This window comes from Lingula anatina, chromosome 2 (assembly GCF_051362555.1).
Source record: "Lingula anatina isolate TDL-2025a chromosome 2, LinAna3.0, whole genome shotgun sequence".
In the NCBI taxonomy this organism is placed as follows: domain Eukaryota; kingdom Metazoa; phylum Brachiopoda; class Lingulata; order Lingulida; family Lingulidae; genus Lingula; species Lingula anatina.
The window spans coordinates 34799401-34822998 of NC_141768.1; the positions used below are offsets into that span (position 1 = coordinate 34799401).

At 35.2% G+C, this 23598-nt stretch overlaps 2 protein-coding genes across 2 annotated transcripts; both read left to right on the forward strand.

The window, feature by feature from the left end:
* Positions 1–503: 503 nt before the first annotated feature.
* Positions 504–6067, forward strand: LOC147763645 (MAM domain-containing protein 2-like). The gene is made up of 5 exons (XM_087004348.1): positions 504–579; positions 3839–4014; positions 4413–4649; positions 4875–4968; positions 5862–6067. Exons 1-5 carry the CDS (start codon positions 504–506, stop codon positions 6065–6067), a joined length of 789 nt encoding a protein of 262 aa, XP_086860474.1.
* A 333-nt stretch (positions 6068–6400) lies between these two features.
* On the forward strand, positions 6401–23592 carry LOC106163022 (MAM and LDL-receptor class A domain-containing protein 1-like). The gene is made up of 26 exons (XM_087004349.1): positions 6401–6607; positions 7425–7664; positions 8101–8191; positions 8820–8992; positions 9980–10219; positions 11458–11548; positions 11776–11942; positions 12349–12579; positions 12947–13040; positions 13516–13715; positions 14401–14628; positions 14778–14862; positions 15174–15349; positions 15571–15798; positions 16052–16142; positions 17263–17456; positions 18434–18670; positions 18890–18971; positions 19572–19781; positions 20101–20340; positions 20576–20763; positions 20957–21205; positions 21666–21759; positions 22556–22737; positions 23030–23269; positions 23443–23592. The coding sequence occupies exons 1-26, from the start codon at positions 6401–6403 to the stop codon at positions 23590–23592; spliced, it is 4608 nt and encodes a 1535-aa protein (XP_086860475.1).
* The last annotated feature ends 6 nt before the right edge of the window (positions 23593–23598 follow it).

Genomic DNA, 23598 nt, shown 5'->3' on the forward strand with positions numbered 1-23598 from the left:
GCAGTGAAGCGTATGAAACACAGGCAGCCTGTATGCGAAATACAAATGCATTTATCCTATTATTTGAAGCGCCAGTCGTGATATAAGAAGTTAAATTATAGCACAAAAATGATCGAAGGATCAATAATTGACAACCAAGGCCCACTACTTACAATAATAACCCCAACGTTATGAAACAAAACATCTCGACATAGTGACATTTGATTTATAGATAAATCAATAATACCTCTTAAACACGTGCGTTACTCTCTCACAAAGTAGGTCCACTCTCATGAATCCATGTATCGACCCTAAATTCATTATACGAATCGGTATCTGAAAAGGGTTACCTTTGGCATTTTGTAAGCATCTTGACATATAGAGGGGATTGTGCAAATACAATAAATAATTTAAGGTTAATAAGATTATCCCCAGATTATTTTATTAATATATCCGTCGACGACATTTAGAGAGTGGCGTGGTCTGCGAAGGAGCAGATAATGGACTGAAAGACCAAAGGCAACATGGAAATGTTCAACATGCTGTTGTTTGTGGTCTGTGTAATCACCACCAATGTCCTTCTAGTGTCTGGCGCAGCAAGTAAGTCTAATGGCTTTCAATATTCGAAGCAAAATTCAAATTTGAGCTCAAAAATGCAGCCGCTCATCGAAGAGGAAGATGAATTCCTGTTTCACCGGGCGTGCGGTTACTTGGGGCATTTTTGTTGTTGTTGTTGTTGTTGTTACATATTTGTGAGAGGGGACCAAAATCGTTCTCCAAGCGGTCGCAGCACGGTGTAAAAGGTGTTTCACACCCAATATAGATATTTAGAGCACACTTTACAAACTATGTTTAATTGTTTTAGGGTCCTACATAAAGAAGTTTTTACCAAAGTTTCACTCCTGGAACCATGAATAATAAAAAATAATTCGTCTCACCCCAAAAAGGAACGTCCGTTACTGTCACAAATGCAAAACGTCCAGATGTGGAAACGTTTTACTCACTGAAACTTCAATCATCACTGTTTTTGTTCTTTATCTCCTACAAGCATAACGTTGAAAAAATATGATAATCTTCTACATAGAGCAGTTAATTTTTTTGAGCGACGTAAGTTTGCTTCTCACCAAATATATAAAAGGGGGTTTCACCCAATGACAGTAAAGAGAGCATTAAACTATTTGCCATTCGTGGTCCAAAATTGTATCAGAAATGTCAAACTATCATGGAATCACCATGGAATCGCCATGTATAATTTACCATGACAGAATCACTACAAAATATATCGTAACGCGATACACATGTATAAAAAGTAAAAACGAAATTTAAGGATATTTTCACTTTTGCCCAAAACTCCTTAGATACATTCTTTTGGATAATAATTTTAAAATTCTTCAGTATTCAGTGACTAAACTAAATTATTTAACATTTACACATATGTCATCTTACGGGTGATCTCATAATCACGATTTTGGGGGAAAACCCAAAATCGGTTTCTCAAATTTCTCTTTTACCTAAGCAACCACAATTACCGTTTCAACGCCCGATTTAATGACACTAGTTAGATCTTTACAGTACTCCAAAACCCTACAGTACAAACGATTTTTCTTAAAAATCTTAGTTCAGATTTTATCGTTGATAAAGCAAAATAATGCCTTTGTTTAACAAAAATCTGTATTTAGGGGTTCATAACTCCATTACGAAAACATTTAAACCAAAATTGACTGTTGTCTCCAAATGAGTTCTGGTCATGCGGAAAGTCGTACAGCGCAAAGGCCACTCTCTGACCACCTTTGACTAACTTCCCCGCCCGTCATATACACTGTTACAAAAAAAAAAAAAAAAAAAGAGAAACGCATTTCATAATGGAGTTTCACTTTTGGTCGTATAAAAATTTTAATTGCATGGCCCGGAACATGCGTTACCGGAGCATACATTACAATTTAGATTCCTTATATAATGTATAGACATGGTAAAAATTTAATGTAGATGTAAAATTGCGACAGCCGTGGATTTTTGTTCTGTGCACATATATATTTAAAAAAAATTATATAATTTAAAAATTTTAAAAATTGAATACAATTGCGAATTCATTCAATATTTGGAATTTTATATTAGGTTTGAGAGTTCAACGGCAGTATTAATTTTGGGCTTGAAACAAATAAAAATATATGGTTTTGTTTATTGGCGCTACCGAGTCCCTTCTTTCATGTTTTAAAAAATATATATTTTACATTTAATATGGAATATTTTTTTCCAAAGCATTTTAATCAGTTACTTTGCTGAATGAAAAATTAAAATAAGGATTAAAATCGTGTTTTAAAAACTATTAATAATCTCCATGATGTCATTGTGAAATCAGTTCATTAACTTAATTCGTCAGTGAAGACGTACGAAAACCATGAAAATTGATTTTTTCGATCTCCATATTTTCCAAATTATCATCTGTAAAAGAGTTACACTCCCTACAAAGGACCTTCATGTCAGTGTCTAGTCACAGCAACTATCGCTGTTACGCCTGACCCCATATGGCTTCTACCAGGGCTCTCAAGCGGCTGGCATTCCTTGGGATAGATTTTTAAAGTTTAATCTGGAATAACATTTTAGGCAATGGTCAAAACTTGTCTAATTTGGCTCACTTTTGTTGAAGGACATGTAGGCCGTTGATTCGACGAGTAATAACCCTCACACATTGTCTGTGTGGTTCAAATATGGCGATTTTGATGACTAAGGTAGCTGCTTATTCCCTTGGTTCTGTGAGTTATCTGCTATTAAATGTGCTTTGTGTGAACCAGCAATCTCACCGTGCATATTATACAATGCAGCGGCGCAACTCACGTAGTAGTCAGTTAATTGGTAGCGACACACCTGACTACACACTTCTCTATACACATATCTTATGTGACATCTGACTTTTTTGAAAAAAGAACGCATTTTTACCTAGGCATACCTTTGAAACTGAAATATTCCATATTTAATGTCAAGTGATATATATATATCAATGCAACTGCTATATTTCCATCAACAAACCAATTTTAGACATCAACAAGTGTTGCAACATACTGTAGTATAGATGTGAGAAATTTATCAAACTTAATGTATGATGTTTTTATAACATCGTGAAAACTATCAACACAGGCACCAGTTTGGCGGAACTAATATTTTTTTTTTTTGTTTTGATATATCAAAGAGGATTAGTATATATAATTTGGTTTACATAGGTCGACAGTAATCTGGCAAAACGAGTAGGTTTTATTCGTCGAGGATCAAAGTGCCTTGAGAGTCCTAAACATTTTCTTATGGGTCATTCCACAAAAAGTGAACACTAAGGTCACATCAGTGACGCACACATTTCGTGTAATATTAACATAACTATTTTTTCCATATTGATGGGCACTATAGTATAAAACAGCGACAAAAACGGGCCAAGGCAAAACTGAACAAATATTACGGAAAATGTGAAAGTCACTGACGTGGCTCAAATGTTCACTTTCCTGTGTAATGACGAAACTACAATTTTAAGGACAGAAAACTTCTATCATGTCAATACATTTCACGTAATCATCTTTTACGGTGAAGTTTATAGCTGATTCCCAATGAATCTATCTGTCTACGTACTGGGGTAGATCGATCCAACTCCGCGGGGCTCTCGCTGAATGCAATAAGATTAACACGCCCCCTCCTGGTGTTGAGAAGAACGAATACGTTGGAAACAAGAGGAGGCGTGTTAATCTGTTAAACTGATTACATTCAGCGAGAGTCCCCACGAAGTTGGATCGTTCTACATAGACCGATAGGTTCATTGGGAATAAGCCCTTACCCACCACGCTTATTTACATTTTGCCTGAACATTTTTCAACAGCTTTTACTTGCGACTTTGAGACAGACGCTTGCAATCTGTTAGACGCCACTGATGACGATGGCGATTACTGGGTGCGTTGGAAAGGAGACACGCCAACATCGGGAACTGGACCCAGTGTGGACCACACGCTTGGGACCGCGCAAGGATACTACTACTATTTTGAAAGCGACAGTGCGGTAAGAGGAGTGTGCACGTGTCCATCTGCAACATTACCCGCATTTCACCGATATTTGGTTTGATTTGATTAAATCATGGGACTGCAATAGATATTGTTTAGTCTTGAAGACTGTCAATAATTTTACCTTCATTCAGCTATCTTTGTGACTAAAATATAATTTGATATAAGTAGATGGATTTTTATGCCAATTGCCCCTACTGCTATTGAATTATCTCTTACAGTTAGACAGTTGGGCGTTTTGTTAACAAACTGGCTTTGAATCTCGACTGTGACATTTCTGGTTTGAACCATGATATCTGTTTTATAGAAACTGCTTCGCCTTATCGCCATTAAAAAATTGCCTTGTAAATGCTAGTGTCCTTTAAGCAAAATAAAACATTATATTACTTATTTCAGGGTAGCGGCCACGCGTCAGCTTTTGAGACCCCATTGTTGACCGTTACTCACTCGTGTTCTATGGTCAAGGTACAATTTTGGTACCACACACATACAGTGTATTACGATGATATAACAAATATGGGCGCCTATGTCAACATGGATGGGTCAAAAAGGAATATATTATATTTGTGGAAAATATCGAGAGACGAATGGATTATGTTTGAAGCAATTTTCAATGCTACTGCCGATTTCAAGGTAATGTCCCGGGTTGTACTTTCCATCTGTGAGAGTGAGTTGTGTTAAAATTAATTGTGGGCCAAAGGAAGGGCACAAATAATCTAAATTTTATTGAAAGTGCAATTATGAGTAAAATCATTACATACTTACAGAAAAAGAAAAAACAAACTGCCATAGAGACGTGATATTAAGAGAATGTATCTTTCTATTATTATAACTCAAACTATCTGTTACAATTTTTAGATTGGGTGGTGGCTAGAGTTTGACAGTTCCAGTTATCCATACGGAGATGGAGCTTTTGATGATATTGTAATTACTCAAGAAGAATGCCCTGCCGGTGAGTAAACACTTGTCATGAGTAGAAAATTAGAGTAATATCAACTAGAAAAGTAGCCCTCCACAAAGACAGCTCATTTCTCATTTTCAATGAATTAAAGTTTATCAATAGATCAGTGGCTAAAACTAATTGATTCCAAGTTAGCCCATTTATGGCCTATCCTGAACATTTTATCAAATTCCGTCCATAACCATGAACTTAATTTTTGCGTTAGGGTGTTTTAAGTTAAAAGTAGCAAACCAATTTGTACACAATGTAGGTGAAAACAGAACCTCCTTGGGAAATTGTTCACGTTCAACACTACAGCTTCCATATACGTCATATTTGCTCAAAAATACCAAGATTTATATATTGGGTTTCCTAGCTTCTCTCAATAATAGATTTTTATTACAAGGCCGAAGGCCATCAGTTTATGTAAAACTCGAACTTCAAAGTAACCTGACGTAAGCTAACCTATATCAGGGATCTCTCTTATGCCTTATAAAGGCAACAGCCCTCATGATTTCCAGCCTTGGGTTTGTGACTTGATGGTGCCAACGTGAAAATGGTCATTATACCAGTAGAAGGTTTTGCTAAGTATGGTGGCCTGGAAGTGCCATACCATGTGTTTAATTTCAGTTATGTAAATATTATGGCTCTTATGTTTAAAACAACACAAACACTAACTGATGTCTTTATCAGAAGTATTGATTTTATTTTTATTAATTTTTCTTGTTTACTTTTCTATGTTGTATAATAAATTGTTTTTTTTTAATAAAGGTTATATTTTCTTGCCTTCTGGAGGCAAAAATAATATATTGTTACTTTTTATGAATGAATAGTTTATTTGCAAGGTTATAGTCATTTTAAAATGCACTTGTTCTGAAATAAATTATTAATAAAATGTTTTTCAGCTGTCACAAGTTTGGCCTGCAATTTTGACAGTGACAGCTGTGGTTTCATTACTGATGTTGACACAAGCAGTGTCAACCACATGTGGAACTTTTTCAAGGGCAGCACCCCGACTGGTAGCACAGGTCCTTCCAGTGACCACACTTCAGGCAGTGGATACTATTATTATGCAGAAACTTCACATCCAGTGAGTCTTTTAAAAGATTGAGAGAACAGTTTCATTAGCTCTGTTTGTACCAATTTAAATTATAGTTTTTCTTTTTATAGTTTTTTTTTTTATGATGAGCTTATAACATATGTGGGTATTACCTCCAATATCTCTGTGACTGTCAGTCACTGTCATCAGGGAGTAAATGACTAGGGTCATTTCACCTGGAATGAGAATCCAGGTCAATTGCCTGTTACATCCCCCCCCCCCCCCCCCCCCCCCCCCCGGGGCTCCTCTGCATCCCTCTTGGGCACCATGAGGTGAAAATTCTACCAACAGACCTATGGAGCAGCAATAGGCTCCCCCTTGTCACCAGTCATAGCTAATATCTTCATGGAAGGATATGAAATGAAAGCACTCCAAACAACACCCAATCCACCCAGGTTCTGGGGTAGATACCGGTATGTAGATGACACAGGAGTGGTATCCAAGAGGACGCATGTGCAGGCACTTTTTGAACACATTAATGCACAACACCAAAGCATACACTTCACAATAGAAGAAGAAGAAGATGGAGGAGGTTCCCTGTCAATGCTAGATGTAAAGATGACCAAAGACAAAGAACAGATAAAAACTACAGTGTACAGGGAAGCCACGAACATGGATCACTACTTACAGTGGTCCAACCTTGCAAAAACTTAATATACCAGCTTCACTTTTCCACCAGTGTGACAAAGAAAAGGATGCAATGGGGGGGGGGGGGGGGGGGGGGGGGGAGGAGGAGGATGTAACAGTTATAACACAAGGCCAGTGATTAGGGACAATTGACCTGGATTCTCATTCCAGGTGAAATGACCCTAGTCATTTACTCCCTGATGATGGTGACTGACAGTCACAGAGATATTGGAGGTAATACCCAAATATTTTATAAGCTCTTGATAAAAAGAAAACAATAATTTAAATTTTTAAAAATTGTTTAGTTATGACTCTGATTGAAATTGGGGTTTATGTGATTTTATTCCCTGTGTATACTGACATGAAACAACTGCATGTACATGTCCTAAATTAAGGTTAAACATGGGACTCATGAATAGTGATTATACATTTTTCTTGTTGTCCATGAAATTGTCACATAAATTAAGTGATGTTGTTTTTTTTTATAGCATTTTTGTGGAAACTTTTATAATCTAAAACAATTAATATATATTATAATTTGATTCACTTGTTCAAACTTTCATTTCAAGTGGACTCTTTTTGTCCACTTTTTGTTTTTTGCATTTTATCTGTTTGCGCCCCTGATGAAGCCTCCAGGCCCAACTGAAGGGCAGTATTAAACACTGAAAAAACAGACTAACTTAGTTCATTTTTTTCTCTTTCTATATATGATGTAATGATATATAAACAAAATGATTTTTAGCAATCTGGGGACATTGATAGACTTCTGACACCAGTTATATCCAGTGGTCAGGGCAGCTGCTCATTTGTGCTGAATTTTTGGTACCATGCATATGGTTCCAGCCTAGGCAGACTTGATGTCAAGTATCTTCTAGTGGGAGACAGCACATTACGGGGGCCATTGTGGAGCCATGTCAGCTCCCCCTCATCCAATAGCTGGAAGGAGATGACAGTTCAATTTTCAAACAACCAACCGTTCCAGGTACGTTTTTGTGGTTGATAAGGAACTGGATTTTATTTCACCATGACATGACCATGTTGTTATAAATCGATGGGCAATAGTCACTTAAACTTTGGAATTGCTATAAGAGGAAAAGTTGTGAAATAAGCAGCATAATTATACCACCAATGTGTTCACTGCAAGTATTTGATTTCACCTCCAAACCGCAGTGCCTGTGACGCCACCTGTTAGATAGGCCTACAAGTCACTACTATGCGAGTGCATCACCTAATAAGGGCCATTTGCAACAAGTTACTTCACACAAGCTAGTGCACACTAATTCATTGTGAATGTCCCTTATAGACTACTGAGCTATTTACAATGTTGAAATGTCTGTTTTAATAAGAATTTTGTGAAATAAAAATAAAATCACACTGCAGTTTGATACAATCAAGTCAAAAAAATGTATTTGTTTCAGTTTGTATTTGAAGTGACCCGTGGCAGTAGTTACAGAGGAGATTATGGCATTGATGATGTGACTGTATCAGAGGATTGTCCTTTAAATTTACGTAAGTTGTTGATTGAGTTAAATATGTTTGAATAGTTTTCAAAAGAAATAAACGGAGGGAGACTAATTTAATTCTCAATTACAGACACTTGCCGTCAGGTTTAAATTAAGGTCAGTTTGGAAAATGGGCCCAACTATGATTTTTCTTTAGTTGTTATATTTTGTGTTTGTGATTTTTAGCTTTTGCAGAATACACCCTATTGCACCATTAAAACTGGGATGTTTGCAAAGTGGAAACTGCTGTAATTTAGTTTAATTCTAAACATGCTTAAATGCTGTTTTCAATTACGGGGTAAATTCAAAATTGGGTTTATTTTTTCATGTTATTAATTCAAACATTTTGTTTTAAACCATTTTTTCATAAATGCTGGAATATCTTAATTTTTTTTAACGATGCTAAGTTGGACATAAGTTTAATTTTCTATATTATTCAGATGTAAATATATCCTGAGTTTTCTCTTAAATTGCACTGTCTAATATCAATTTTACACAAATATTGGCTGTCACAAAATTTCCAATATAACTTTAAAAATGGTTATTTTTGTTAAAAAATACTAGAGTATATGTAGTAAAATTATATGAAAATGTCTATTGAATATTTACAAAGATGTTAACAAATTGCTCTTCAGCCTGGAGCTGTTCATTTGATGCTGATAAATGTGGCATGATTGACCAAACAGATGATGATGTGGACTGGATCAGAAAAACAGGAAGCACTTTGTCATCAAGTACGGGTGCCAGCGCAGACCACACCAGTGGGTCAGGACACTACATGTACATTGAGGCATCAGATAGTTCTATGGTAAGGGTGAAAGTCATGGAATGAAAATGATACCTCAGGTGTAGAACTTACCATCTACCAGGGTGGCAGATTATATAGGGAAAAATGGAAAAAGCCAAAGAGAGCCAAATGACTGTCTATTTATCTAAAGACATATCTGTGAATATCGGTGAAAAATCAATCTGTCGCCCTGGTAGAGGGTAGGTAGAACCAGATATGTTCTAACAGTCTTCCCAATTACCTTTGTTGATCCAATGATCCTCCAGTTTTTACAGTCTTCTAACCAAAAACATTAGATGCCTGTCAATGTTAACCAGAAGACCCATGCGGCGTACAGCTTCCATCCGCCCCTCTACCTGTTTGGTTTGTAGTCTTGACAAACTGTTGAACCATTGCACCTCAACATACTTGGCGCTGTGCAGTATATTAAATGAAATAAAAAAAAATAGAAACTGAGGTTATTATCATCACTTATCGGAAGTGTTTTGATCTCGTATTTCTCATGAAAAATATATATGTGATTTTATTACCCTCTGTCACATTGGTCACATTGATTTTTCACTTGATGTCTTCCCACGTGTCTATAGCTAATTCTATGCATTTTTGTGTATTGTGACCCTGTGATGAAATAGAAGTGATGACTAGAGGGCACTTGTCATCAAGTCAGTTTTAACTAGTAATAAATAAAATCAATAAAATTAAATTTAATAATTTAATAATAATTAAAATTATTCTGACCTTAATTGCTACTTAACAACATATGTAACACATGTTAGTTGTTTGGCAGACTGATTAGGGAAGACAGATGATATAATGAGTGTTTAGCACCACCCACTACTAAAACGATGGCTGTGCAACGATAAAATGAAATAACTGCTTCCATTTGTTCAAAAATCACAGAGCAAAAAATTGTGTATGACATTAACTTATCACTCAGCTGGTCAGCCTCTGGTAGAGAGAATGATTTTATGAAAAAAATATGTAAGTTATTAACCTTGGTTATTCCAGAGCGATTCTGATAAAGCTCGTTTGGCCACACCGTACCTGAATAACCCTAGTGGTTGTACTGGAAGAGTGAGTTTTTGGTATCATGCCTATGGAAGTGGTCTAGGTCATCTGAAGGTGTTTTACATGAAGGCAGGTGACAGCACATTGTATGGGCCTGTATGGACACACCCAGGGGCTACCGAGTCTCACAACCAATGGAAAACTGGGTCGGTTGAAATTCCAACTACTTCAGCTTATAAGGTAGGCACTTTCCCTTTGGAAAGGTTGCTTTCAGAAAATGTTGTATGCACTACTAGTTTTTTTGTTTTTTTTTTTTTTTTTGGTTTTGAAAGATTGTTCTTTTTGAGTGCAGCTGTTTTGAATATTTTATATGGGGTGGCTAAAATGTAATACATTTTCAAGTTCAACTACTTCTATAGTTTTGAAAATATTGCTATGAAATTTGGGATATTTTAGAAAGATGATGTTTTTAATAAATACTGGAAATTTCATCACTCTACCTTTCTTGGTTTTGACATGCCCAAAAATTAAAATCTCAAAGTAAAAAATGCCATGCCAGCCTGTGTGACTTCTGGCAGGTGCCAGTGTCTGACGTTTTTGACACCTGTCAATGTGGTTTTGATTTGATGATGATATCAAAACTGTTTCTTTTAAATACTTGGAATTTTTCTGCATTGACCAATGATAATGTATAAAAAATCTGTACAAAATTTTAATTCAAAGGCTTATGAACTGTTTAAGTTATTGAACTTTGAAACAACGTAACATCTTTTTTTATCCACCAGATAATATGCATTACACACCACTGTCAAAAGCATACATATATGGTGTATGTGACATTCACTCGATGGTGTAAACTGCAGTAACACTGTGCTGACTTGTGGTGTACATGTCCCAGGCATGAAGTCAGCAATTTCAAAAGAGGAGTTCTTTTTCTGAAAAAGCGGACCTTTTACCATGAAACCTTCATTGACCCAAATAAAATTTTACTGTGAGGGGACCTTTCCCGGCAAAAGTTTTTTTTATGTAACCCCCCAAACACCGCTGGCTATGGGCCTGTGTCTATTACATTGATGGCCCTGTGTCTATTATTGCAATTGCATCATCTGTTCACATTAAAACAGCTTCCCATTTGCCAAATAGACTGGAAGTTAATTATATTACTGTACATCTGCTGGGCTGTGCCCTTTAAAATCTTGAAAAGTGACAAATTATAATCAATGATTAATTGTATGATAGAGTGCTTATTAGAGCATTGTTTAGAATATTTTGCATGAGGATACTTCATGTACCTGGTAGCTGTTAAGAAGCTGGAGCATTCCTTATCAATCAGAAATAGATATAACCAAATAAAAAGGAAAATTATTGATAGGTTACTGTCATTAATAGCATCTGTTTTCAGTATGTTTTAAAATGATTATATATATATATTTATCTCAAATGTTCATATTCTAAGCTAATATATTTTTTTACAATAGGTAGTGTTTGAAGCATCTAGGGGCACAAGTTCAAAAAGTGATTACTGTTTGGATGATATTTCAATAACAGCAGGTCGCTGTGGTGGATGGTGTAGGTATTTTTATTCAGTAACACCTAGCATATCTCTGTTTAGAAGCTCCCTCGTTTCTTTTCTTAGGGAGTGGTGGGAAGTAAAAGCAAAAAGATTGTTATATTGAGTTCATTATATAAAATGTCAGAGTTTAAAAATCTTTTTTGATACTGTAAATTGAATCATGAAAATTCTAATAAAATATAACAGATGTTATTTGTTCTAAATCATGGAGGATTTTTTACAGGGTTTAACTGCGATTTTGAACAAGATGAGTGTGGCCTGGTGCAGTCTACAGCAGACAATGGAGACTGGACGAGACACACAGGTTCTACAAGTACATCCAGCACTGGACCATCAGGTGACCACACCACAGGCTCTGGATACTACATGTACATGGAGGCAAATTCTATGGTGAGTGAACATGTACCAGTATATATGGTAGCCAAATAGTAAGACTAGGATTAGCAGGTATAAATGTGATTTGTGTACAGGTGTGTGCATGCCATCGTCTTTATGCATTTTTAAATTTTATAAGTAGGTTTGTTTGATTTTAAAAAGGATCCTTGTAAAAATCAGTATGATTAGATTAATTTTATAGAATTTATATAATAATTATTTTAGTTAATATTGCAGCAATGTTTTTATTTATTTATTTTTTAAATTTATTATTATTATTATTTTTTTTTTTTTTATTTATTTTTTTTTTGCATTTTTGTGTCCATATGTTTTATGAGCTTTGTTGTGTAGTTTTTTATGAGGTTAGAATTGAATAATTTTCCTTGGGGTAATGTTAAACCTGTTCTATATGTATTTTTAGGCAAACAATGAGTATGTCATCCTGGAGACCCCACTGTTTCCAGTACTCAACACACAGTGTACCACTGTCACTGTGAATCTTTGGTACCATGCATTGGGAAATAAGTGGAGGTCATTCATGGTGTCCTATGTGGATTCCATTGGAAGTTACACACTGTTTCATATCAAAGAATTGGAGAAAGATTTTTGGCGTTTTGTTACCTCCACTTTTAAGCCCAGTGTGAATTTTAAGGTATTTTTCATTTTAAATATTGCTGGATGCAAAAATGAAAATTGGTCATAGGGTACTGAGAGAGAGAGAGAGAGAGAGAGAGAGAGAGAGAGAGAGAGAGAGAGAGAGAGTAATTGAGTGAGAGAGAGAGTATCTATTCTTAATGGGGGCTGTTGGAAAGCTATAAACATTTGTCATGCTATACCAGTATACACTAAATTTAGAGATTTGGGTTAATCATATAAAGTACTTGTGATACTAGTATAATGAGAAGTTCCCTTGACACGAGTTGAAGAAAGCTTTACTTAAAGTAATGCACAAGTCAAACTGAAAAAAAACTTTAGGGTACAGTTGTATCAATATTTCTTGGGGGCATTTTTTTCTACAGATACAGTTTTATGCTGAAAGAAAGAATGGTGATGCAGCAGACATTGCAATTGATGACATTTCTATATCACAAGCTGATTGTGCAGTGAACACTGGTAAGTTTTTTTTTATTATTGGGCCTGATTGTATGTTATATGTACCATATATCCTGTCTAATTTGCTAAAATTTTGCAATATATCCATGTTCATGTTAAAAAATTCACTGAGTGTAATAAATATTAACTGTATGAATTTAATCTGAAGGTTCATTGGTCTGAAAAATGGTAACATTTTCATTGGTTTTTTAATCAAGGCTTCATTGGTCTGAAGGTTCTTTAGACTATTGAACCTTTGGGCTATTGATAGGGTCTTGACTTTAGAGGTACACTGTATGATAAATACAGGTACTGGTGTGAATTTAGTGCAAACACAACAAGCAAAACTAAGAGACCATTCCCAGAGACTATCGTGCTAACTTTGGATTGAACTATATTATCTCCAAGGGGATTCTCACTTAATTGAAGCCAAGGTATTTATCTTGATAAATAACCTTTTTAATTTTTTTTTACTTTAATTAAATTCATTTTTCAGCTCATGAGTTGTCACAAGCATCTCCATACCAGTGTACATTTGATGATGGCACTTGTCAGTTTGTACAAGATGGACACTCTGATGATAACTTTGACTGGTATCTCAACACCCAGGACACAGATAAATCAAATACAGGCCCCAGTCAGGATCACACTTCAGGAATTGGATATTACTATTATGTCAACACAAAGCTGAATGATGTAACTATGATTCTCTCTCTCTCTCTCTCTCTCTCTCTCTCTCTCTCTCTCTCTCAAAAATTATATTTTCATCAATTAACATTGATTTGCCTGTTTTTCAGTGGACAAGATATCTAAAATAACAACATAAAACTGAATCAGGATCTGCTAATATTTTTGGAATACAATAATGATTAGATCTTTTCAATGGGAAAAAATGACCAATTGTTCAAATCCATTATTTGTAAGGATTAAATATATATTTCTGTGAACTGTAGTATTTATGGTGCTTTTACAGTATAGAGTGGAACTATAATATCTCGCTTTTCAGTTTTGTTAATTACTACCTTTCAGTGGGAATGTTCTAATTTTGAGAATTAATGATTTGAAAAAAAAATTATGATTTTCTTCATTGAAAAGATCAAGTCATTACTTCTTGTATTGCCTTTTTTTGTTGCCGGATGTCTGTGCTGTTGGCATGCTTTCTATTTACATGTATACTCTGCCTGTTCTGTCAAATTCCGTGATTTTAGTTCTATGTAGTTTTTAAAGCCACCTAGCTGTATGTGTTTTATGTAAAACTTTATTTAAGCCCCAAAACAGGTCAGCTCACTTTCATATCGTCGGCCTGTATCCATTGTGTCCAATTTTTATTTTTTATTTTTCATTTTTATTTATCTATTTAATTATTTATTTATTTTTGCAGGTTAATGGTCATACGGCACGTATGCTGTCTCCCAATTTTCACTCAAGCTGTGGTGGTGCAACACTGGGTTTCTGGTATAATGCTGATGGAAATGCTCTAGCTGGTCTGAATGTCAAGCTGAAGAAAGTTGGAAGCAGCGAGAATCTGTTGTGGAACCATGATGGAACTGATGAAGATGATGTCTGGCGTGAAGTAACACTGGAAATAGACTCGGACACAAATTTTCTTGTAAGAAGATTATTATATATAATTGACATTGCTTGAACCTAATTATATGTGTTTTAACTAAGTGTTTTATATAAAGTTCTTAAATGCCTTTTATATTTTGACATTTGTGGTGTAGGCCTGTACTCACTTTACTCTGATCATTTACTTAGATTGTGTTTGAAACTGAATCCCAAGGACACGAAGGAGAATATGCAATAGATGACATTACTTTAACAGTCCCATCTGATTGTGGGGGTGAGTGAAGTTAAAAATGTGGATATTTGTATCCTCTATAGGCAAATGGCTTTAACAGTTTTCAAGCATGACCAACTAGTATTGCAAGAGTATAATGAACATCTTTTTTCGCAAACAAGAATTACATATGTTAATAAAAAATGTTGTATTTTTAGATTGTCTGACTACAAAGATGCAAAATTGTACAGATCTACAAGTGTCAACAAGACAGGATGTACCAGTATGTTTATTAAGTTCACTTGATATAAAAAAATAGAGAAGTAATACAAAGATGAGCTGATATATATTTTACATTTGTTTTAATTTTACAGTGTTAACCTACAATTTTACCTGTAACTTTGATACAAATGACTGTGGTGTTACCCAGCGAACAGATGACAATGGTGACTGGCAGCGTAATAGTGGTGCTACCAGCACATCAGGCACTGGTCCTAGCAGTGACCATTCAGGTTCTGGGAGCTACTTCTATATAGATGGCACAGACTTTGTAAGTAGCATGGTAATGACTCTATCTTTTCAGAGGGCAAAATTTATCAAACTTTTGGATACAAAATTTTGTAATGACAAAAATCATATTTCCATGTAGCATTTGTGGTGCTTATAGCTGTCACCTGTGTCTGTTATTATTACATGTATGTAAAATGGAAGCGTATGTACATTTATTAGCTAGTGACCTTGAATGCAACACTTTACATGTTATTTAATTAGGGTGACCGAGAGTATGCTGCATTTGAAACGCCTGGCATAGATTTGGCCTATAATTGTAGTCTTGTGACACTGCGTTATTGGTACCATGGATATGGCAGTGATCTCCTCTCTTTGACTTCAAAGTTAGTGGATGATGGGGGTGAACACTGGATTCACTTCATAAAAATTCTTTCGTACAATGAGTGGTTTCTTGTAGAATCTTCTTTCAAACCATTCAGTAAATTCAAAGTAAGTACTATCAATGATATTCTTCTCAATTTATAAATTTTTAAAAGTTTATAAGTAGTACATTTACATTATTTTAGGTATTGTTTTAATTCTTTAAAAAGTGAAATAACAGAATTATGAGAAGAAAATATGTTATGGTGCATACCAAATGTCATCTAAGTATTAGTTTCTCTAGACCTCTTATATTAATTTTTTAATGAGATTTAAGCATGATTTAGCAGGCCTTTATAGTTCAGTTTATTGTTTTGTCCAGGTGCGATTTACAGCAACAAGAGATGATGGAGAACGAAGTGATTACGCAGTGGATGACATTTCCATTACTCAAACAGACTGTAATGAAAATGGTAATAGTTTATGTATATCATCTCTGCTGTGAGCAATACAAGATTTGATAAAAGAGATCAGTTACAAATGCTATATCTAGTTTGATTGGTAATTGGCTACTTTAAAAAGCAAACCCCAATTGAAATTGACCAGTTTTCATTAATAAATTGAAAGGCAATCAAAATAGTAATCTGACTGAGTAATCTATATTCATACATGGAAGTCTGCCCTGCTTTAAAATGACTTATGTAAACATCATATACATGTACAGGTCAATGATAATTGAATAAATTAACTGTTCTTGTTTTCTAATAATAGAAAACATGTATGATTGGCTTTTCATTAAGCTTGTCAGGGGTGGATCCAGAGATATTTTCTGACAGTCTTCCAAATTATCTTTGTTGATCCATCCTCTATTTTTGACCTTCTTCCGACGGAAAAAATTGAATACCCATCAATGTAAACTTGAAAATCTGGCCATCTCTCTCGAATGCGATAAAAATGTTTGGAATGTTATTGGAATGTCATAAGAATATTAAGAATGCACTCATAGTGCAGTTAGAATACGTTTCAAATGCAGGCCCGTAGCCAGGGGGGGGTCAAGGGGTTCGAAAGAACCGCCCCTTTTGTCAGGAAAAGGTCCATTTTGGGTAAAATTTGACCTAGGTACACTTCAGTTTCATTGTAAAAGGTCCACTTTTTCAGAAAAAGAACCCCCCTTTTGAATTTGCTGGCTACGGGCCTGAAATGCCATTCGATATTTCTCCACGTGGAATGCACTTCGAAAGTTTTTAGCATGAGAAAAACTTTTGGACTGGATGCAAGAATGAGCCCATATATTTGAAATGCGCTCAGGATTTTAAGAACGCACTTCTACATGTAATATCCAGAATTAAACAAGGAATTTTCTTTCAGACTACATTTTAGCTCATTTCACCTCTAATGTGACCAGGGTATAAGGTGGTTAATCAATAGATGGAATAATTATCTTATGTTGGAAGCAACTACTGGGTATTTAATGGGCAATTCTGTTTTAAGCATGTTCTCAGTTAACTGATTGATTTATTAAGTTGGGTATAATTTTTCATGTTTCTTCTGACAGAGACCACTTATTTGCACAGTATCTATGGTTTGTTTTAGCATTGACACAGTTCAGCTGTACATTTGAAGATGGGGTTTGTGGCTTTGAGCAGGATTGGGATGACGATACAAACTTCTTCCTGTCTACAAGACGGACTGTGAGCACTGGCACTGGACCTAGTGGAGATTATACAGATATGTCAGATACAACTGGTTATTTCTTCTATTTGGAGGGGACTGACCCTTCACCTCAGGTAAGTGGAATTTCAAACTTAGTCTAACACCCCATTTCCATAGATTAGATTGACCTACTTTAGATCGACCTAACTCCCTGGGGGTTCACGATAAATAGCTGTCAGCCGGGCGGACACGAAAGTTTATTACCCTCTTACAGCTTGTAGTAGGCGGGACAGACATTTAAGTCGGATTATCTGAAAGTAATCTAGTGAGACTCCCCGCGGGGATAGATCAATCTAAAATCTATGGGAATAGAGCCTAAAAGGGGGCATTCAGAACAAGTAGATCTGACAGATCAACGGATCAAATATGGCACCACTGACTCCAAAGCATGACAAGATTTAATTACTTTGCTCTTGCTGGGATGCTGTGTGTGGGAGGCAAGAATCCATTGTCAAGTGCATGCCTTAATTATTTGATATGTAGACTAGTTACCAGGTAGTCTGCAGGTAAACTTTGTTGTGAATGCTACCCCTTAGCAAAATATCAGGCCTGCTGCAAACTCTCTGGCAAATTTGCTGCAAATTTGCAAGAAATTCTGGCAAATTCGCTGCAAGTTTGCTGCTAATTTGCTGTGAATTTGCAGCATAATTTTGCAAATTTGCATGAACTTGAATACTTTCTTGTAAACTTACTGCAAACTTAAGTTGTTATTGCAAATTTGTTGCAAATTAGCAGCAATACAATTTTTCTTGCAAACTCCTGCAAACTAGTTGCTGCAAACTTTTAGTTTGAGTCTTGTGACACTCACTGATGTACACATTTTGTGTAATATTTGTATAACAGTTTATATAACTTTTTAGTTACTGTTGATTTCATTCCATTATTGGAGGGTGCTACGGTATAAGTAAAGCAAAGGAAAGAAAGGGATGAGTCAGAATTGCGTAAATACTGGTATCCCAAAAAATTTCCTGAATTCAATATAATACATGCACCTTTCAAGTTAATTAGTACATGTATCATTTCAGTTCATTTCATTGATCTTTGTTTTAAGCCCAATGGAGCAATAGCACGAGTACGAACACCTTGGATTGACCTTAGCTCAACTGGTGCCTGTGCGGCTGCTTTGAATTTCTGGTACCATGCTTTTGGTGCTTTTGGTGACTTAAGGGTTTATTATCACCTGGATGATGGTAGCAATGACAAACTACTTTGGTCACAAGGAGGCAGTTCAGAAGACAAATGGAAATCCATGTTATTACTTTTACCTCTTAAAAATATCAAGTTTCAGGTAATGATGCTGAAAATTCATTATATACCGATATCTTTAAGTATATACCATATATAGATGTGATATAGATGTAAAGGAAATTGAAACAAATGATGCATTATGTTTCATGTACTTTGGGAATATATGTCAGACTAAATCAAAGCCTCAAAGTCACATGAAGAATAATACATGTACTGTCACCATAGAATTTATATTTATGCCATATTCTTCAAATTTCAGATTGTTTTTGAAGCTCAGAGGGGAAATGATCATCGATCCGATTGTGCTATAGATGATGTGAACATTTTAACCCAGATGAACTGTAAGTATATATGAAAAAATAAAGAATTGCATAGATATTACAAAAAGCGAGGGATTTTGAAAATTTTAAGGAATTACTGTCAGATCTACTAGTAAGAGGAATTAACTTAATTAATATAACTCGATCAGTAGTAAAACAAAATGGAGCCAAAATAATTAACATACATCTTTTCTGCTATTGTTTGGTCTTCTTTTTATGCAATTTCATTATTGTTGCATTCCATTCAGTCTTAGAATACTGATAATATCTTTTGCAGATTGCATTTGGTATATATTTTAAGAGATGCTCAATGACTGTCATTTTCGTGCATTGTAATATAGAGGAAAAAAGCAAAAATATTTTTAAAACTATACCAAAGATATAATAAATGTGAATAATCTAGTAACATATTTTGATTTAATTAAAATTTCAATCAAATTAAATGTATTTATAATACAAATTGCAACATTTTTGTGGCAATAGATATTTAGTGATGATGATGATGATGATGTACTTTGGATTCAGTTTAAGGTACAATAATGAATGGGACTATAAAAGTTAATGGTACACTAGTACTGGGATGGAGGAGACAGATGCACAGTTATGGACTTTTAATTTCAGGTGAAAACCTTGCTTTTGGAAAAGAGGCATTTGCTGGTAGCACAAATGCAGTTTCGCCTTATCAAGCTTTAGATGGACTCCTAGATCCAATTTATTCACATAAATCCTGCTGGGAATCTAATGCTATGACAGATCCTTGGTTCGTAGTAGATCTTCAGAGATACACCTTTATTACAACTGTAACCATTACAGGAAGAGGGGACTGCTGCAGTAAGTTGAACTATGCACATACCAATTGCTTTAATTGTTTGCTGAAAAGGAAAGTAAAGCATGATTGTGAATTTGTTTTTTTTTTTTTTTTTGAGTACATGTAAAAAACATTTTTTGAGAATTCAAATCGTGATGTATTGAAAATATCTAAAAATAATTGGACCTGCTGTTAGGGTTACAACTTATTTTACACTCCATCAACCTCAAAGCCATTTGTTTGTTGTTGATGTTATTATTATTATTATTATTATTATTATTATTATTATTATTATTATGTCATATACTCATGGTATCTTACCTGACAAAAACTGTGTTCCAGATGACCGTCTTCATGACTTCATAATATCTGTGAGTGATGAGTTTGACATCGACAGAGGACATAACTCTAGTACTTGGAACTGGTGTTCCAACTTTACTGGAACATGGCCTGGAGGGGGAGCCACTGACACTTTTACTTGTGCCAGTCCACTAGCGGGCAGATATGTCTCCATTCAGATAGAAGGAAACAATGAAATTATGAATCTGTGTGAAATACAAGTGAAAGGAGATGATAATAATGGTAAAGAATTCAATCTGTTTAGATATTATGTTTATGTAAGGAATAATAGCATATAAACTTCAGGTTTTTGATTTACAAATATTTTTCCATAAGAAATATTATAAAAATGGTTTAAATTTTAATTTTAATTTTCACTGCACTACAAGGAACATGTATGAGCAAGGTATGATGGGAATTTTTTTTTTTTTTTGGTTCATTTTTTTATTGTCTAACATCTCTGCCCCACCATCTTCAGGTCTACCATACGAAACCAGCTGTGACTTTGAGAACTCCACCATTTGCAACTTTAATCAGCTCACATCAGATCAGTTTGACTGGACTTTGAAGAGCGGATCCACTCCTACGGCAAGCACTGGACCTTCTGCTGACCCTATAACAAAAGAAAGCATAGGACATTACTTGTATATTGAAGTAGATGGACAAGTATGTGTACCAAATTTATCATGCATTATGAGATAAAAAATATACCCTTTTTCTGCTCTGGAACTGACATCTGTTTGTTAGTTATATTGTACATATATTACATGTAATACATGTACATGTTAGGAAAAAATTCTACAATATAACTGATTTATTGAAGATACCTAATACATATATGTACTTATCCAACTTTTAGTCAAATGGTGCCATAGCTACTTTGGAAACTCCAGATCTTGAGGTTCATCAGTGTGGATTAGTGACTTTGAGATTCTGGGCACACATTTATGGTGGTGATGTCAATGCACTGACTGTAATATTACTTGAAAAGGAATCTGGACAGTCGACTTTCAACAGAAATATGAAACTTTTCCATCTAAATGAGGTCCAGAATGCATGGAAGGAACATACATGGATCCTACAACCATCTGGAATTACTAATTTTAAAGTATGTTTGTCTGCCTGTCTGTCTTTCCATCTGTTTGTACGTCTTTCTGTCTGCAAGCTTGTTTGTCTGTTTGGATGCCTAATAATGTTTGTCAAATATATATATATATTTATGATAATGAATCCATTTGATTTACTGCCCATACCCATTTATTAATTATTTTTGGTAAACACTTTCAGTCTTAGTCCTTTTGCAAATAGAGTGATTCTGTATATGAACTAAGCAAAATAGTTGAGAAATTGACTAAAATTATATGTTTTCTTCTTGTTTGCTTATATAGATATTCTATACCTACATGTTTTTAAAACAAGCAAAATATTTTTCACCCCCTGTAAATTTTTTCAAGGCTTGATACATGTATGCAGAACAGTTTTTATGTCTCCTCCTGGTTAGATACCAAACTTCTTGTAATATACCAGTAGGTAAAAATAAACATCTACAGGGTACATTCTTTTTGTAGATTCAGTTTAATGGTATTGCTGGATCTGGAACTGGTGGAGATATAGCTATTGATGGTATCAGAGTGATTCAGGTGCCTGGCAACTGTAAAGAAGGTATGCCTGTACTAAAGTACAGCATAGTGTAATTTTCTGCTGTGTTTGTGTGTGTACTGAGTAGTTGATAGTGCCCTGAGTATGAACATTAATATGTACTCTCTGGCTCCTAATTGCCGCACATGTACAGGTATTTGTATCAAAAATTCCACACTGCACAGCCTTATTCCAGACTGCACACTATTAAAAAAACAAGTTTCCCCAGACCTGTTTGTGCACCACGTATATTGACCCATTTTAACACTCAAGCGAGATCCACCATGGGGATGCCCTGTGTTTACTCTAGATTGTGACAGCAGTGCATTTCAGGACACATAAGCAATCACATCCAGTCACACTCACATCAAGTGATAGATTTCTGGTTCTTTATTGGTCAATTTCCAAATGTCCACCCTGTATGTTTATTCGGGACCATACTATTACTAGATTTTGAGCATTTTTCCACCCTGTACTAATGTTCAAAACCGTATGGAACCAGAGAGTATATGTGTATTATAACTTATACAGATGTTTTCTTTGTTGACAAAGATTATGATTATGTGCTATATTTCAATGATATTTTCATGATGAATCTCAGCCATTATTGAAAGACCAAACCATGAATAATAATAACTCAAATATTGTTGAAAGAAAAACAAAAAAAGAAGGCAAACCACTCTCTTGCCTTGGGAGGTCCAGATCAGTCATATTGCACCCTCCACATAAGCAAAGTGAATTCGCCAAAGTCATGCGCCTCAGCTTATCAATGGTCAAGATCAGTTATTTTCACATCATCTTTTATGGTCTTCCATTTCAGTTGTGTCCACCCCAGCATCCTTTCAATTTGACAGTGATAACTGTGGTTTCACACAGGATAAAGATGAAGAGTTGGAGTGGACTCTTTATAAGAGAGAAGCTCCAGGGAGGAGTAGCACTGGGCCACAGGCAGACCACACAGGGAATGATGGATTCTACTACCTGCTGGAACCCAGATTTCAGGTTGTGCCTCTTTCAGCAATTTATTATTATAATTTTTTTTTTTTTTTTGGGGGGGGGGGGTAAGGCAGGGAAGAAGGGGGTTACATAATATTATTGATATCTATATATCTTTGATATGATATATTCTTTCTAATTTGTAATGATATCAGTTCTTAAATGTTTTGATTGGGAAAAATTGAGCTTATTATTATTATTATTTATAAATAGATAAAGTAAGTTTTTACTTTGATTTTAAAAAAATCTTTACTGGTTGGAAGAAATACCCCTGTATGTTGACAATATGATTTTGCAGACTGCTTCTTCACAAGCCATAGCAAGGATAAGATCCCCATGGATAAACATTTCCCAGGAACACTGCCAGGCCACTGTAAGCTTTGAGTACCATGCATTTGGATCTCATTTGGTGACGTTCAATGTGAAATATCAGATAAATGGCAGCAGCCAGATATATACAGCATGGAGTCATGACGACAGTAGTCAAGATCAGTGGAGACATGTGGATGTCCTCATAAACACTACAGAGAGATTCCAGGTGAGACAGAGATAAGTTTGAACAAGCTTAATTGATATGGTCAATTTTGACAATTCACAATGGTGAACTTTTTATGAATTGTTATAGGGATTAACGACATCACATCATTGGATCATGTGATTGTCTTCAGAGCATAGTGTAGATTGCTGTTCCTAATTTTGTCACAATTTCAGGTCATATTTGAAGGAATAAAAGCATCAGGTGCCACGGTGGATGACAGCTCTATTGCTATTGATGATATAACAATAACAAATGCAGCCTGTGGTATGTTGATCATGAATATATCTATGAGACAGACATGTATACAGAGCCAATTTCTTTAAGAACAT

Bases quoted from the DNA above. Each gene is read 5' to 3' on its own strand.
- LOC147763645 (XM_087004348.1), top strand. From the start codon at position 504: ATGGAAATGTTCAACATGCTGTTGTTTGTGGTCTGTGTAATCACCACC. The intron at 580-3,838 runs GTAAGTCTAATG...ATTTTTCAACAG, and splicing joins TCTAGTGTCTGGCGCAGCAA to CTTTTACTTGCGACTTTGAG. The intron at 4,015-4,412 runs GTAAGAGGAGTG...TACTTATTTCAG, and splicing joins ATTTTGAAAGCGACAGTGCG to GGTAGCGGCCACGCGTCAGC.
- LOC106163022 (XM_087004349.1), top strand. From the start codon at position 6,401: ATGGAAGGATATGAAATGAAAGCACTCCAAACAACACCCAATCCACCC. The intron at 11,549-11,775 runs GTAGGTATTTTT...GATTTTTTACAG, and splicing joins AGGTCGCTGTGGTGGATGGT to GGTTTAACTGCGATTTTGAA. The intron at 21,760-22,555 runs GTATGCCTGTAC...CTTCCATTTCAG, and splicing joins GCCTGGCAACTGTAAAGAAG to TTGTGTCCACCCCAGCATCC.